This window comes from Myodes glareolus, chromosome 2 (assembly GCF_982192425.1).
Source record: "Myodes glareolus chromosome 2, mMyoGla1.1, whole genome shotgun sequence".
In the NCBI taxonomy this organism is placed as follows: Eukaryota; Metazoa; Chordata; class Mammalia; order Rodentia; family Cricetidae; genus Myodes; species Myodes glareolus.
The window spans coordinates 67932076-67950034 of record NC_142027.1 but is presented as its reverse complement, the minus strand read 5'-3'; the positions used below and the strand labels follow the sequence as shown (position 1 = coordinate 67950034).

The 17959-nt window shown below is 45.6% G+C and overlaps 1 protein-coding gene across 3 annotated transcripts in view; it reads left to right on the top strand.

Moving 5' to 3' along the window:
• Positions 1 to 8499: 8499 nt before the first annotated feature.
• Positions 8500 to 17959, top strand: part of Snx4 (sorting nexin 4) — a 57723-nt gene continuing 48263 nt past the window's right edge. For 2 of the 3 annotated variants that reach the window (XM_087901340.1, XM_087901338.1), the window contains exon 1: positions 8500 to 8669. In XM_087901340.1, the coding sequence (XP_087757466.1) occupies positions 8529 to 8669 (141 nt within the window). In that variant the 5' untranslated portion in view covers positions 8500 to 8528. The remainder of the gene's footprint in view (positions 8670 to 17959) is intronic. The other variant, XM_087901339.1, reaches the window with a different exon arrangement.

Here is a 17959-nt window from a genome sequence, read left to right as displayed (position 1 = left end):
ACCCTATTTTTACTTGTTCAAGACAGGGTTTCTCTGTATAGCCCTGGCTGTCCTGGAACTTACTCTGTAAACCAGGCGGGCCTCAAACTCCTGAAATCTGCCTTCCTCTGCGCCCCAAGTGTTGGGATAAAGGTGTGGGCCGTCAGGCCCGGCTAAGATTTGTTTTCATTTGACGTGTATGGTTGTTTTTCCTGTGTGTCTATCTGTATACCACGTGCATGCAGTGCCCGGCTAAGATTTGTTTTCATTTGACGTGTATGGTTGTTTTTCCTGTGTGTCTATCTGTATACCACGTGCATGCAGTGCCCATGGAGCCCAAAAGAGAGCGTCAGATCCCCCAGAACTGGAGTTACAGATGATTGTGAGTCACCATGCAGGTGGCTGAGACTCCAACTTGGGTCCTCTGGAACCAGTGCTCTTAACTGCTGAGCCATCTCTTCAGCCCACAGCATTTATTTTTAAAAGTCTTCTCTTTTTCATGTGTATGTGTGGGTGTTTGCATTCATGCATAGATGCATGTTGGTTTGTGTACAGCACACCCGTGTAAGAGTGTATATACTCATGGACAAATGCGTATGGAGGCTGGAGGTTGCTCTCAGCAATCCTTGACCGTTCAGCCTTATTCACTGAGGCAGGGTCTCTTAAGCAATCCCAGAGTTCATTGAGAGAGGCAGTCTCACTAACCAGCTTGCTCTGGCCATCCCCCCATAGATTTATTGAGTGCCGGGAAAGGAAACAGCAAGCAGGGCAATGGCAGGGAACAGCCTGACCCAGCACCTTCTTAATTCTGCTTTATTACACAAGCTACAGCTTCCAGCCCTAACCCAAACAGAAGCAGAGGCAGCAGACACCTTACCTTGTTCTGATCTTAGAGCAGAAGTAATCTTTTACCGCTAAGTGTTATCACTTTGAGGACAGTCCCTTGTATCCCTACCCTGCAGAGATTTTTTTATTTGCTGTTTTGTGGTGTTTGTGTGTGTGTGTGTGTGTGTGTGTGTGAGAGAGAGAGAGAGAGAGAGAGAGAGAGAAAGTAAAAGAGAGAGAGAAAGTAGGAGAGAGAGAGACAGAGACAGGGCCAGGTTGGCCCTGAGCTCCGGACCTCCTACCTCCCACGTGCTGGGATTACTGGCATCTACCACCACACCTAGCTTTTCCAGGGCCTCCCACTGTCTGGGAGGCAGCTGCTCTCAGATCGCTCACAGAATATTATTTGTTATAAACTTAGTATGACGGAATCACACAGGACGTGCACGTTTTTCTTTGCTGCGTTAGGTAGGATCTAGTCATGGTCTGAGTCTAAGCATCCCTCTTGACTGCTTCAGAGCACAGCAGGTGACGGCGTCCGTTCACGTTACTGTGATTGTATCAATGAGCCCTCCAGTTGCAAAAGGCCAAGCACGCAAGTTACAAATACCTGGTTGGAACTCCTTTCTGTGACTGTGGGCAAGCTTTGGGCTATAAAGTCTGGGCTATAGAGATTTTCTAGCTTTCTATAATTTTATTTAGTTTCATTGGTTAAAATATAGCTATCTTCATAAGAGTTGGAAATTTAAATGCTTCTGTTTAGCTAAATGTGGACTATTTGTTCTGGTTAGAATCCCTCCCTCTGAACTTGGCATTTAAATGGCCTTGTATGTAGCTTCCTTTGACCTGAGAGGACTCTGTGAAGTCCCTACCCAGACTGAAAAGCTGTTGACTGGCTAGCATGTAATATTTCTAAGGTCAAATGCTTCTGCTTTTGGAAAAATCCTACAGAAAGTGGCTCAAAGTTTAGAAGGCAAGGCACTGCAGATTAGAGCCCAAAGAATGGCTTGTTCCTTATGACAGCCTCTACTGTTCCACCTCTGTCCCTAGTACATGCATTAGTTTTTCTCAAAGTTTAATTAAGGTTTAAAAGGAAGGGAATTTAAGTTACACTACTGAGCCAGCCATGGGGTGCACACATGTGATCTCACTTATGAGGCGGAAGAAGGAGGATCAGGAAGGAATTTAAAGCCATCTTCTGCCACACAGTCCTCTGTCTCAAGAAAAAAAAAAAAACAAATGAAAAAACCAGCAAGCACCAAGATGACCAAACGAGAGAGATAGACAGATCGACCTTTCCTCCCTCCTGACCACCATACCCACTTCAAATGACACCATTGGATGACTTTCCTCATTTGAAGGATGTTTTTCCCCAGGACTGAAATCAAGCCCGGGCATTGATCATTCAAGGCAAACGCTTACCACTGAACTATACTGCAACCCAGGACAACTTAGTCCAGGAGATATAGCATAGTACTTGCTTCAAATAGAAGCATAGATATAGAGTACTTGCTTCAAATGTATGTAAGGCCCTGGGTTCAATTCCCAGTACTGCACAAAAAAAGAAGAAAACTGCCCACCAGTACCCAAATTCGTTTTCTCCTGGAAAAGGTTCCAAGCACAGAAGTTATAGAGGGCAAATGGTCTTGTGCACACAGATGGAAGTAATGGAGAAGGCATGAAAGTTAAGCATACAGGCTTCCCTCTTCAGGGGAATGAGGTGCGCACCTGCTGTCCCTGGAATGCTGGGAAATAATGTAGTTTATAACCTGGTGATCCTTTTCTGTCTGATGAGCCAGGCTCTGCCCGTATCTTCCAGAATTTATGATTTACTTATCCCAGGCTCTTTCCTCCTTAAACCTCAAGCATTACTTCAGGTCCATAAACTCCTTTTAAGAGATGTCGTTTGCACTTTACAACGTAAGAGTAGGAGACTTCTGTGTTATCTCAGGGCCAGTACAATCCCGGCACTCACAGGCATTATGTTTGCCTCAGTCAATCTCCCTGGAAGCCAATCTTGGGCATGATCTCTGAGTCAACAGTCTCGATTCTTGTCAAAGAAGCCAGATGCCCTTGTAAAGAATCTCAGTGTAAACATGTCTTAAATTTGTTGTGCAATTGGGACTGAGTTAATTGTTATCAGAAAACATCTTTTCAAATCGTTCTTAACTATGGCTAATGTAAAATGGTCTGGGTCAGACTCCAAGAAGTCTTGGCCCTGCACTGGTTACCCAAATCGTGTTGATAGAGTTTCATTTTTACCTCACCCCAATTGTTTTTCCCTGCCTACTGTAAAACCTGCAGGGATTGTTGTGGGATAGTCTTTGTACACTGTAAATATGTAACACTCTCACCGGCTAATAAAAAGGCTGACTGGCCAATAGCTGGACAGGTGGAGGTTAGGTGGGACTTGTAGACAAAAGGAGAGTGTGAAGAAGAAGGAGGATGAGGAAGAGGAGGAGGAGGAAAAGGAAGAAGGAAGAAGAGGAGGAGGAGGAGGGAGGAATATCAGGAGTCGTGAGGAGATGCAGAGAAAAGCAAAATGAATATGCTATGTTGAAAAAAGGTACCACCATGTGGCAGAGTGTAGAAAAGAAGTATGGGTTAATTTAAAATGTAAGAGCTAGTTAGTAACAAGCCTGAGCTACCAGCTGATCTTTCATAATTAATAATAGGTCTCTGTGGTTACTTGGTGACTGGCTGGGAGGATAGAAAAGTCTGCCTACAGAAGACCCTCCCACAAGAAGTACCTCTGTCACTTCCCTAAAACAGCACCAGTGTGGGGTACCCAGGGCCCCTCTAGCTTCCTTTTCTACCCATTCCATGTGTGCACATGTGTATATACAGTGGGTTATAAAGACATGACATGCTGTCCTTGCCAGAATTGCTTCCTTTCCCTTCGTGCATCCAGAGCTGCAAGGGGCATCAGGGCAGAGGCTGAGTGTGTGAGCCTCTACTCAATCCTAGTTTCCAATGGAGTAAAATCCAAACCCACTCTCGGGTTTGTAAAATCATTGCTTCCTGCCCAAATCACCCTCTCTAGACTGAGTGAGTGTTCCTTCCCTTCCAGGAAGCCTTTCTCTGAAAAAGGTAGGAACTTTCCAGAATGCACTTCTAGGTAGAGAGTGTCTACCTAGGTGTGGTGGCTCGCGCCTGTTTTTCCAGCAGGCGGTGGAGGAAGGAGGTCTGACAGTCTGAGGCCAGTCCTGGTTACATCGTGAACCCCTAGGTGGGAAGGGAAAGAAGGAAGCACGGAAGAACTTTCCCGTTTTTCTGCCAGGTTCTCTCAGCCCTCAGTAGCCCATGCTTCTCCTTTCCCCAGGAATCGCATGCCAAAGCGTTCTACCCCCATGCACTACCTCTTCCTGTCTCCTTTACTTGAACTACACCACACTGTGCACCCGTTGTTGACTTCCGGCCTGGAAGTGGCTACACTGTTTCGAATTCCCTACCCACTTTTGAGACTAATCAGTACTCTTACTAGTCACAGGCAGCTGGCTGGCTGCTGGTGCTCAGTTCACTCCTTTAGCCAGATCTCAGCCTCCCAGCCCTGTAGAAAAGGACATGCCTGCCTCATGGAGGCTCCGCTGGCTCTGAGTCGGATGCTCCCCATGCCGCTAGCATATGGTGGGACTCAGAGCTCTATTTCTGCTGTGGTACTCACAAGCTGTTAGTAGTGACTATAGCCAAGATGCTCTCTCCGTGCCTGCAAAATGAGGGGTTAGATTAGGTAATAACTTGATTTATCCACAGAAGGAAGAAACAAAACAAATGCACACAAAAACACCGTCCACTGACATTCCCTTGGGGCCTAAGGTCTGTGACTTAGAGCTCTGTTGTCAGACCAAAGGGAAGAGGGTGAGGTGACTCAGAACCTTCCCTGAGAAGATGAAGCAGTAGGGTGGGGTGATGCGGGAGTCCCCTCTGTATGCTGTGAATATGTTTTAGTACTACTGGTTAATAAAGAAACTGTTTCAACCAATGGCTTAGCAGAGTAAAGCCAGGCAGGAAATCCGAACAGAGATATAGAAAGAGAGATGTCATGTAGCAGCCAAAAGAGACAGATACCGGATTCTTACCAGTAAGCTGCAGCCTCGTGCCGATACACAAATTAACAGAAATGAATTAATTTAGGATATAAAATTAGTTAATAAAAAGCCCGAGCTAATAGGCCAAACAGTTTTATAATTAATATAGCTTCTGTGGGGCTGAGAGATGGCTCAGAGGTTAAGAGCACTGACTGTTCTTCCAGAGATCCTGAGTTCAATTCTCAGCAACCACATGGTGGCTCACAACCATCCATAATGAGATCTGGTGCCCTCTTCTGGCCTGTAGGGATACATGCAGGCAGAACACTGCATACATAATAACTAAATCTTTAAAATACATATATAGCTTCTGTGTGATTATTTGGGTCAGGGTGGCCGGGCTGGGAAACGAAAGAGCCATCTCTGACTATGGGGGCGGGGAGGGATATCAACAAACCCTCTGGCTTCCCTTGTACTTGCATTCGGTGGACTTGAAGATCATCCACTTAGGGTAGGTAAGGTGGCTCAGGGAGTGAGGGCACTTGGCGCTAAGCCTGATAACCTGAGTTTGATCCCTGTGACCCTCAGGGTGGAAGGTGAGCACAGGCTCCTGTAATGTCTTCTGACTTCTACATACATGCCTGGGCGGCACCATGAATGCTAACATGGCCTGGAGGCCAGGATGCTAGGAAGCTGGCGCTCTTGACTTTAGTAAAGGAAAGCTGGGACTTGTTATTGTTTGTGTTCTTGTTTCCTCTGACCCCTCCCCTCCACACACACTAGATTCATTGCTTCTGCAGCAAACAGCTACCAGGACCAGAGGAAAAGGCTGGGGCCCTTCACACCCATCTAAATTATAGTAACTTTGGGGGCACCAAATCCTCTTGAACTGGACTTACAGAAGCATGCTACAGCAGTCTGTTATGGGTGCTGGGAATCAAACCTAGGCCTTTTGTGGGGGCATCTACTAGAGAAAACTACCTGGGCAAAGGTTTAAGCCAACAGAATGTATTTCTTAGCTATATAGTGACTATTGGGATCCCAGTGTAGCCCTGAGCCTTTCTCAGGGTGAGTTTTCAGGCACAAAATCATATCTTGGGTTGACACACCTCAAGAAGTAAGAATGGTTAGCCAGAAGCAGCACAAAGACGACGAAAAGCAAGGTTAGTACATAGAGAGATTTCCCCAGAACTATGGACTTTGATAGATTAGGCCTTGGCAGGTGGTGCTGTCTACAAGGCTGAGTTTTATGGCCTGAATGGTACTTTCATCGTGACATCAGTTGCGGTAAGAGCTGGGGGACTACTAAAGCCTGGGAGCCTGTCACAGGTCCTCCGCGAAAGCAGCAAGTGCTCTCAGCCACGGAGACACTTCTCCAGTCCAAAGCCAAATTTTCTAAACTTAGATCTTTACTTATTTGGATTCAGGGTTTCACTTTGTAGCCCAAACTGACCTAGAACGCTCCACGTCATCCACGATGGCTTCCAACCTGCCATTCCTTTGTCTCTGGTTCGCAATTCCTGAGATTATTAGCACGTGCCGCCATAGGAAGCTCCTTTTGCTCTAATAGATTCTTCAAGAACCCTTTTGGCCAGGCATGTCTCTGTGAGCTGGAAGCCAACCAGAACTACATAGTGAGACCCTGTTTCAAAACAAACCCCACTGAATAAAAGCTCAACCAAACCAAACCAAAACCCTTTTGACTGATACCCCCCCCCATGGCCCACTCCCCACTTCCTTGTTCTCATTCTGGTGATTGAAACCAGAGTCTTGTACATGTTAGGTATCTACAGGGCTTTGTGGATGGTAGGTGGGAACCGCACCACTGTGCCGTCCCTAGTCAGGAAGCTTTTGTGTTACAGAACAAAGCAAAGCGCTAAGACACTTTGGAAATGTTTTTGATGAGAACATGAGGCAGACAACACAAGGAAATTGCTACTAATGTCAAATGCTACATCCCCAACCCTGTAATTTTTTTCACACACAAAGGGTATGGAAGAATGAGGGATTCAAGGTAGCCAATGAATCTGCCCAGTTTCAGTTTTATTTATTTATTTCTTACCTATTTTTTTCCCCAAACAGGGTTTCTCTGTATAGCTCTGGCTTTCCAGAAACTCACTGTCTACACCAGGTTGGCCTTAGACTCAGAGAATTGCCTGCCTCTGTCTTCAGAGTGCTGGGACTAAAGGAGTGTGCCACTACTATCAGGCTGGTTCTCTCTCTCTCTCTCTCTCTCTCTCTCTCTCTCTCTCTCTCTCACACACACACACACACACACATATTTAAAAGAAGCAAAAACAGTGGACAGTACCATGACCACCTTCAGAGACCGCCTCACCAAGCCAGGTGACTTTCCTGCGTTCCCACTCACTGCACAGAGAGACCCGTGTACAGCAAGCATCCTGCTGGCTTTAGGATCCAGTTTTCTACGGAGAACAAATCTATCCCTCCTGCGATTAGTGAGCCTCTGCTGATTTGAAAGTATGCTTTCTGGGAGTTTGCCTGGCGTAACTAATTCCTGGTAAGCAAGAAAATTCCCCCAAACCTAAGTATTCTGGGCTTTGTGAGAGAGGAGGAGGGGAGAGGATACGGAGGGGGTGGGTCCCTGCTTTGCTTATTATTATTATTATTATTATTATTATTATTATTATTTTAGTTTTTTGAGACAGGGTGGGTCCCTGCTTTAAAGGAGTCCAAAGTCTAGTGACGGAGATGGACGGGAACACAAATTATTGTAAAATAGCATGGAAAAGGCTTAGAGTATGAATAGAACTTTGCGGGGAAGGGGGGGGGAGAAGAAATTGCATTCCAGGAGGAAGAAGCCACGTTTCATAACATGAAAAGGCTGTTTTCAGAAAGATCCGTTTGGGTCCTTGGAAAACTGAGAGCAGATTTTGTGCAGAAACACGGACCTCAAGGTCCTCTATTTTGGCTATAGCCAGTGAGCATTTTCAGGCAGCCACAGTGACTCTTACAGAGGGGCAGATTCAGAAAATTACAGGAGACTTGCGTAGAAAATGATCAGGTCTCCAGAGCTTCGGCGTCTGAGGTTTAAACACCCACCCTGCCGCTGCCTGTCTTCGCGGCCCTCAAACCCTCAAGCGTTATCTTTTGCTGAGTGTGTTACTCAACCTCTGAAAGTTAATCATTGACGCTGCTCTAGTCTGTGCATGGGGAAACAGAACTGTGGATGCCAGGCAAGGGTGATGGTCAGAAGTTCTTTCTTTTCTTTTGAATTTACTTGAAGGGTCCCCCAATCTTAATAATAATTTTTCCTCTCCCCCACTTTTTCCCCCCCCCGAGAGGCAGGGTTTCTCTGTGTAGTCCTGGCTGTCCGGGAACTCACTGGTCACTAGACCAGGCTAGTGTCAAACCTGCCTCTGTCTCCTGAGTGCTGGGATTAAAGGTGTACGCCACCACAGTTCTGCATTTTTTTTTTTTTTTGAGTTCACTTAATCTTCACTTCTTTTTTTCTGTCTCCACCCGTTCTTCCAGATTTCCAGTTTCGTAGCTGACCAGCGTCTCTGCGGATTCCCCTTAGTTTTCCCTTACTTCCCTCTGTTCAGCCTTCTGCCTTCTCAGCTGCCGGGGAGGAGCTTCTGTGGGTAGGGGGCGGGACTACAGGAGGCAGGGGGCGGGGCGGCCGCGGGCCAGGCACGCGCAGGCGCACTGTATTCGCGGTGCCGAACTGCAGCTATGGAGCAGACACCTCCGGACCCCGAGAGGCCATTGCAGCCTGCACCCCTGGAGCCGCTGGGGGGCCCTGGCGCTGTGCTGGAAGCCGCGGTCCGCGAGGAGACTGAGGGCACCCGGGAAGACAGCTCAGGGGTCGACACGGTGAGGAGAGGGGAGGCAAAGGCTTCCGGCCTGGGGCCGGGGCCTAGCGGGCCGGGCTGTCCCTGGCTGGGACTGGTGGGCGCGGCCCCCGAGGCCGGAGGATGACCCAGAGCTGAGTGGAAATGGACCCAAAGACGCGGCGCACGGGAGGGCCGCGTGGGCGCGGTCACGCGTGCCCGTGGTGGCATGGCCCGCGGGTTGTTAGTGGGCGCGTCCCCCGGGATCTGACCACGAAGAGGCTAGCTGCCGTTTCCGGCTGGCCGAGGGGGTCGCTGGGAGGCGGCTCCACCCAGGTTGAGCGGGGAGTGTGCGCAGTAAGGGGGGCTGGCCTGTTGCCCTGTCGGGAAACATTTGTTGAACTCTTTGCCTGGTCGTCATTTAGTGATTTGGGATAAGTGCCTTTTCCCTGGAGACGAATTTGGTCTCCTCATCTCCACCCCGACTGTCATAGCTTTGGAAGTCCCCTTTGGTAATCTGCGCTTTTTAACTGAGCAAAGATGGGGAGTGTAGCGTTGTCTGTGAATGCGTCCATTCCAGAGGGTCTTCGTAGATTTGTAGACTATGATCAAAAAGCTTTTGGGAAGCTTATTGTGGTGGCGCCCGGTATTAGAACTCCCTGCCCAGAGACTCGATCCTCTGTATGGTCTGTCCACTATACTGCTGCTGGTGTTCCTGTTGCTGTCTCTCCTCCCTCCCTCCCTCCCTCCCTCCCTCCCTCCCTCCTGTCCTCCCTCCCTTCCTTCCTTCATTTTTCTTGACACCCCCCAACAAGTGTCCGTGCTAAAGTAATGAGTGCTTTTTTATGATTGATACATTTCTAGAAAGGACCAAGTTCTTAGATGAGCTAACCAGGAATTTCTCAGCAGTTGGAGGTTTTGACCTCTTAAACTATTTCTGTGTACTTACGAGTTTAAAAACGTTAAATTTTTAGAACAGGTTTCAGCTCACCATCCAGTTGAAAGGAAAACGGAAATATTGTACCATATACTGTCTTCTCACATTCAGACTTCTCCTTATCAGCACTTGTTTCTGTTATACTTGATGAGCCCAGATTGGCACCCAAAGTTCATAGTTTAAAGTTCACTCTTGGTGACCCACATTCTGTGTGTTTGGGATATGTAAGATGACATGATCCATCATATACTGTCCTACAAACTTTTCACTGTCCTAGGAATCCCGGGTGCTGGTCTGTTCTTAACTCTCCTCACCAACCCTCCACTCATTGATCTTTTTTTTTCGTTTTTCATCTTTTCCATTGTTTTTCCTTTTTCAGAAATGACATATAATGGTCTCACTGTGTAGCCACAGCTGGTCTGGAATACATAGAGATCCGTCTCTTGAGATTAAAAGCATGATATGCCGGGCGGTGGTGGCGCACACCTTTAATCCCAGCACTCGGGAGGCAGAGGCAGGAGGATTTCTGTGAGTTGAAGGCCAGCGTGGTCTACAAGAGCTAGTTCCAGGACAGGCACTAAAGCTAAAGAGAAACCCTGTCTCGAAAAACCCAAAAAAAAATTAAAAGCATGAGCCACCACACTTGGCTAGTACATGGTTTTGACATCAGCTTCTCTTGTATTGTGTGTGTGTCTGTGTGGGTGTGACGACTTTCTGGAGCTGCCCGTTATGGGTACTGGGAATTGAATGTGAGTCTTTGTATAAACAGTGTGGACTCTTAAGATTTATTTTACTTTTTGTGTGTGTTTTGCCTAAATTCACACACACACACACACATATACACACATATACATGTACGCACCATGCACGAGCCTGTGGAGGCCAGAAGAGAGCATTGGCTCCTCTGGAAGTGGAGGTAGGGATGGTTGTGAGCCACCTTGTGGATGCTGGGAACAGAACCTGGGTCTTCTGCAAGGCCACCTTAATCACTGAGCCATTTCTCCAGCTCAGATTTAGAATATTCTCATATGTGTTTCTGTTTTGACAAGGTTTCATGAAATTCAGGGTTGGCCTGGAGCTCCTGATCTTGGCACTTTTGCTTTATTTCAGTAGGGTCTCACTGTAGTTCAGGGTAGCCCTGAAGTTTTGGCAGTCCTCCTCCTTGGTCCTCCCAAGTGATGGGGTTGCAGGTATGAGCTGCCGTACCTTTGTGACTCTGTGTATCCCTAAAATAGTATATATTCTTTTGACCTGATTTTGAAGTTTCATAAATGAAATATCTTCTGTATGGTTTTGTTTAGGAATTATCTCAAAAGCATCTTAACTCATTTATTTTCATATACTCCTTTTCTTTCTGGGTAGTCTACTATTGGTTTATCTCTTCTGTTTATGAATAGTTGGATAATGAAAATTTTGTTCTTTTAAAGAATTACCATGTTCTTCCTCTTAAATATCTCTTAGTACGGAGTGTCCAAGATTCTAGTCTAAATTTAGCAGCGGCATTGCAGATTACAGGTTAGTAGTATGTTCAGCCCCAGCGGTTAGTGCTCGATTGTTTCCAAAGTGGCTTTTCGGTTTCCACTTCCATTAGCAGGGCCAGATGTGTTTTTTATGAATACTGGATATTTCCAGGGTTTAAAATGTTTTCCAAACCTGTGGTTGTACCCCCACCTCCACCCCTTTTCTGGTTCTGGGATTGAACCCAGAGCCTCACACACGCTAGGCAAATGCTTTACTGCAGAACTGTACGTAGCCTCTGTGTCTTTTGACTGCATCATAAGGACTTTGATTTTGATCATGATGATAAAATTTTATTATTTTGTGAATATATTAATATGAACTCACAGTAGAGAATCTAACATTCATTTGTCTATGTTAATTTGTATACATGTTAATTTATGTACAGGTGCATGTGCGTGTATTGTACGTGCTCTCGTGTGTGTGTGTGTGTGTGTGTGTGTGTCTGTTTTTTCCATCTGTGATTCTCTGATCCTTTTCCATTCTCTAATAAGAAATCTTAACCTCATTTCCTTTTGTATTCTTGTAAGGAAGAGGACATTCATTGAAACAAACAAAACCAAAAAATAAAAAGTCTGTAGTCAATCTTAGCAGTCAGGAGGCAGAGACAGGTGAATCTTTATGAGTTTGAGGTCAGCCTGGTCTTCATAGTGAGTTCTAAGGCAGCCAGGGCTATATATCGAGACCCTGTTTTGTTTTTTTTTTTTTTTTTGCTTTTTGTTTTTTTTTAAAGATACAAAAACCAAACTAAACAAAAAGCAACCCCCAAACAAGCCATAACAATAATTTAGAAAATGAAAGAAACAGGAGAGTAATCCAGTTGATAAGAAAAGTAGTTATAGTCCTAGCAGAAGGGAAGGGAATGGAGAGGATGGAGGTAAGAGGCTCCTTTTCCAGGCTGAACACTCCAGTGAGTTAAGAGGCTGGTGCAGGGGCTTGTCTTCACTCAGCGTCATTGTCTGCAGAGCTCAGGAGTGGTTGTTTGAAGGAAAGCGCCCTAAGCCTGGGAGTGCTGGTAGAACCAAGAGAGTTTGCTGGGCGTGTGACACTGTTTGGAGGTAGTGGAGTCTGGAATCCAGATAAAATTAAGGAACTGAGGTTATGCCCTTGAAGGAATTACTGACACCTATTTTAGTTATTTTTCTATTGCAATGTTGAAATTCCATTAACCACTTAAGGAAGAGTTTATGTTGGCTTACACTCCCAGAGAGTGAAGAGTTCTTTATGGCAGGGAAGGTATGGCTTAGGAGTAGGAGCAGGAAGCGGGCTGCAAATTTTTGTATGCAGGAAGGAAGCAAAGAGAGAACAGGAAGCAGGATGAGGCTATAAATCCTTTCAAAGTCCACCTAAGTGATGGTCTTCCTCCAAAAGGCTCTACCTCCTGATAATCTCCCCAAACAGGCCATCAGCTGGGGACCAAGTGTTCAAGTCCATGAGCTAACCTATGGGGACGTTTTTTCATTCGACTACCACATACCCTACCACCCTTTCTCTCACCCCCCCCCCCACCTCTCTTATTATGACATGAGTACTCACACTCCAGCTAATGTATTGTGCCTTGCTACAGCCCCAAAACTGCAAGCCAGTTCATTAGTCTGGCTTCTCCAAAGCTGCAAGCCAGAATAACCCTTCCTTTAGATAGACCCCTCAGGTAGTTTTAGTGACAGAGTGCTAACTAATACTAGTTAAGCTACAAATGATTAAATCATACTTTCTAAGGGCTGGGAATATAGCTTGATTTGTGGAGTGCTTGCCTAGCATGCATAAAGCCCTGGATGTGCCCTTTAGCATCCTGTAAGCTTGACGTGCTGGTACATGTCATTCGGGATGTGGAGAAAGGAAAACCAGAAGTTCAGATCATTCTTGGCTATGTAGTGAGTTTGAACTGGCCAACAGTGCTTGAGACTCTTAACTCTAAATAAATAAATAGAATTTTAAAAATAACTTTTTTGTTTTGTTTTGTTTTTGAGACAGGGTTTCTCTGTGTAGTTTTGGAGTCTGTCCTGGAACTCACTCTGTATGCCTTGAACTCACAGAGATCTGCCTGTCTCTGTCTCCTGAGTACTGGATCAAAGGTGTGTGGCACCACTGCCCAGTCTTTTTTCATTTTTTAAAGATGGTTTCACATAATCCAGGTTTACTACAAACTCACCGTGTAGTTAAAGGTGACATTGAACTCCTGATCCCTTCTACCTCCATCACCCAGGTTTTTATAACCTCATTTTTCCTTAGTCGTTGCTGTTGGCTGAATGTGTCTTTCTTCCCCAAATTCATAGGTTGAAGCCTAATCCCCAGGGTGGGATTTTATGATAGGGCCTTTGAGAAGTGCCTAGACCAAGCTAGAAGTCCTCATGAGTAGTATTAATGCCTTTACAGAAGGGATTTTAGAGATGCTTTTCTATTTTTCCTGATTCATTTGACTTTTAAGGGAGGAAAGATTTGTCTTAGCTCAGTTTTAGAGGGTAGAGGGTTCAGTCCATGGTTACTTGACCCTTTGTGCAGGGCGGTAGGAGCTTGTGGGGGCTGCTCCTCACTGCTTGGCAGACAGGAAGCAAGAAATAGGTGTTCCAGCACTCAGCTGGCTTTTAGAGGCCCCCTTTCTTCTCCTGTGTGATAAAGAATACAGTGAACTAGGTCTGTCTGCGAACCAGGCAGATTCTCACCAAACACCAAATAGCTTTCACTGTTGAGTCTCACAAAGCACACCATTTTTGAACCCAGAACCACTGCAGTTGTCAGAAGTCCAGTTGTTGAGGTTTGGTCTGAGGATGATACTGTTGGAATGTGGTGGACATTTCCATTAGAGGTGGGATGTAGTGTGTGTGTGTGTGTGTACCTTCAAGTCGTAGAGGTCTCTCCTGGACTCTTTCACTTCCCAGCCCTGAGGTAAGTGGTAAACAGCTCCCCCACTTGTTGGGGGCTGCAGACCCCTGGCGCCTTGACTTTCTTTGCTTGCCTCAGACCCTTTGCCCTTTGCCTGCTGGGGTGAACTGAGCAAATAACTTGTTTCCCTCTGCTCTGAGCACAAGACTCTGATGGCAGGGGAGTGGGTTCTGATGAGGCCTGCAGCTGTAAGATCCCGAGAGCTGGGGCGTGGCTCTCAGTTAAGGATCCCTGTATAAGCTTCTCTGGAGCACAATAAACTTGGCATTCTGTTTCAAGGATGACCCGTGTCCTCATGTCCCTGTCTGTGTGTGCGTGTGTTTAAGTCTCCAACTTGTTCCCAGCTCGCCTACGGTCCGCTAGTGCAGGCGCTACACCCACTACAGTCCAGTAGCCTTGCTATTGGACCAGAAACAGTACAGTCAGTCAGTCATGGGCTAGAATTTCCAGAGTAAGCCTTTCTGTAAATCGATTATCCGAGGGTTTGCTAACACTAGTGCAGAGTTCCAGCACGACACAGTCATTTCTGCTCAGTCACGGAGGTGTCGCTCCTAGAAAGGAGATTATGACGATGCTCATGGAAAAATAAAAGCACAGTGATTAACTTCAGGTGCGGTAGGTTACTTAACTTTTAAATGCTTGTGTGGTAAGCATGCATTAGTTTTTATCGCCATCAGAAGAACCTAAACCTGCAAGTGTTGGGTGATAGATAATAGTGAGCTCTCGCAGTGTGCCAGGCAGCGCAGTACTTTGTGTGTGTTTGCACTCACACAGTGTGGTTCTCCTACACCGTCTCTCTTACAGACTTGTGTTCTCTCTTGCTGTCAGTTGTCTGTTGGGCCTGAGGCTATGTGCTGTTCTCGTCTAATTTCTTTGCCTTGTCTTTGCATTTATTATTTTACCGTCGTATGTTTTGTATAATTAATGCTTTATATCCTTCTGCTATTTACCATATTGTCTCAGTTTGCAGTTGCTGTGACAAAGCACCATGACTGGTGGTTCACAGTTCTAAAGGATTGGAGTTCATGGCCATGACGGCAGGAAAATGGCAGCAGGCAGGCAGGGAACTGGAGCAATAGCTGAGTGCTTACATCTTGACCCATGTGCACCAGGCGAAGAGAAAGACATTGGGAATGCCATCAGCTTTTGAATCTTCAAAGTTAGTCCCCAGCGACACACCTCCTCCATCAAGGCCACACATAATGAATCTTCCCACATAGTTCCACCAACTAGGGATGCAGTATTTCAAATATATGAGCCTATAGGTCCATTCTCATCCAAACCACCACACATAGGGAGTGTGAAGTATTTGTATTCTTTAACTGCCTTTATTTTTATTCTGTCATATTTTATGATTTCTATCTGGGATTTCTATTTATTTTTATTTTATGTGCATTGGTGTTTTGCCTGCATGTATGTCTGTGTGAATGTGTTAAATCCCCTGGAACTAGAATCATAGACCTGCCATGTGGATGCTGGGAATTGATCCCTGGATCCATGGAAGAGCAGTCAGTGCTCTTAACCACTGAGCCATCTCTCCAGCCCCCTAACTTGGGTTTCTGTTTAGCATTTTGTGTTAGACTAAAATAAGAGGTGTTATTGTTTTATCCTCTGCAATGATTTGGAGGTTCTGTATTGTTTTTCCTGGCATAACTGAAGCAAAATTTACTTATTTATGCTCTATGTGACTATTTATAATTGTTTTAGAGTATGGTGGCTTATGCCTATAGCCAGTCTGGGTTTCCTCATGAGTTTCAGATCAGCTTGGAACAGAGTGTGACACTGTCTCAGAAACCTTTGGAATCTCACATTTATAGTTTTTCTTGTGTCATTGTGACAGAAATAACTTGAGGACTGATTGTGGCTCTTTGGTACCTGACTACTTAGCTTCATTCTGCCTGGGGCAGAGCATCATAGTGCCCAGCACATGAAGCAGGTTGTCCACTTACAGGGAGGGAGGCGTTGGAGAGGGCAGATACCTACTTCAGAGACCTAATTCCTCCGTATAGACTGTTCCTCCTGAGGTTTTATTTGAATATTTATTTTATGTGCATTAATGTTTTGCCTGCATATGTGTCAGTGTGACGGTGTCAGATCTCCTGCAACTAGAGTTACAGACTGTTGTGAACTGCCATGTGGGTGCTGGGAATTCAAACCTGGGCCCTCTGAAAGGGCAACAAAAGCTCTTAACCATTGATCTCTCTCTCTAGCCCCTCCTCCTGAGGCTTTAACAGACTCCCAGAGTTGTTCCACAAGTAGAGAACTAAGTATTCAATACAGCAGCCGGGGGTGGGGGGTGGGTGGGCATTGCATATACAAACCATAACATATTCAGACTAGAAACTAATGTATGCAGTTTTCTAGAAACTGTGTGAGATCAGGTTGCCACATGCTGTTGCTTCATCTTTTCCCAAGGCTATTTCAGGACCAGCAAGGACTGTGTAGGTAGCCACAGTACAACCAGAAAACTCAGAGTAATACTGTCCAGCAGACACTGTGTGATTGTCAGCTGTGAGCATCTGGCCGGTCCTGTCAGTAGTGTTACAGAGACCCAGTGCAGCACTGCTTGTCCCGGTTAGTGTCATCTGTTGGCTTCCTCCAGTCTGGGAAAGTCACTTGCATTTTACTTTTGCAATCTTAAACTTTTTAAAGGTTAGAGGATGTTTGTAGAATTTTCCTCAGTTTGCGCCTGTCTGCTCTCCTTATGATTAAATTGATGATTGGCTTTGCTTTAGCAGAAGTGCTGGCCAGTTGCTCCTGAGCATGTTTCATGTTTGCTTGGATATATCTTTTAACTTTGCATATGATCTTCTTTGAGAGGGGGAGGGGGAGTTGAGATATTCAGGCTTGCTGTACACTGCTGGTTTTTTCCTTGCCTCTTTAGCTGGGATTCTAGGTGTGTATCACCACCACTCCAGCTGTCTGCAGTGCCCATGTTACTTTACCCTTTTTCTGTGTAATTTTGTGGGGACATACCTTGTTCCTTATTTAAATTTGTATAATTTACTTCACAGTATAGCTTTGTGGAACTTTCTTTTTTTTTTTTTCTTTTTTTCCTTTTCTTTTTTGTTCTTTTGAGACAGGGTTTATCTGTGTAGCTCTGACTGTCCTGGCAGTCACTCTGTAGGCCAGGCTGACCTCAGACTCACAGAGCTCTGCCTGCCTCTGCCTCCCAAGTGGTGGTGTTAAAGTTGTTTCTTTTTCGTTTTTTTTTTTTTTTTTGGAGACAATTTTTCTTTGTAGTTTTTGGACCCTGTCCTGTAAGTAGCTCTTGTAGACGAGGCTGTACTTGAACTCACAGACATCTGCATGCCTCTGCCTCCTGAATGCTGGGATTAAAGACATTTTCTGTTTTAAAATCCTAATTTTTTAGGTATAGTTTGTGGTCGAGTGAGTTGGCTTAGCTGGCAGAGGTGCTTGGTGCCATGTGTGATGGGTGACCTGAGTTTGACCCCAGGAGCAGTATAGAAAGAATGATGTATGTGATTCCTGCAAGTTGCCCTCTGACTTCTATACATGGACTATGGCTCGTGTACATAGACACACACACACACACACACACACAAAATTAGGTATAATTTGTACACTGAAAAATCCATCCATTATAAAGTACAGTTCAGTGTTTTCCCCAACCACATCTGTACAATCTAGTTTTATTTTTGGTTGTGAACTTATCCTTTAATGGAATATGCCTGTCACCCCCAGGTTCCTTCCAACGCCGTGGTGTTTGAATCCTCCTTCTTACCCTCAGGCATCAGTAGTGTCATTTGGTCTGCTGTGATTTCAGTCTGGCTTCTTACACACAGAGGAAAATGAAAGGATACAGACTCAGTTTGCCCTCAAGCCAGAGCAGTCTTTTGTTGGTCTGAGAGGTTGGCACATCCAAACCAAGGGTGTAAAAGAACACGTCATGCAGGACCTGAGAGCAGGCCTCTGGTCCAGGCGGGATGGAGTAGTAAAGGCAGGGCCTAGAGACCGGTTTTAAAGCTTGGGTG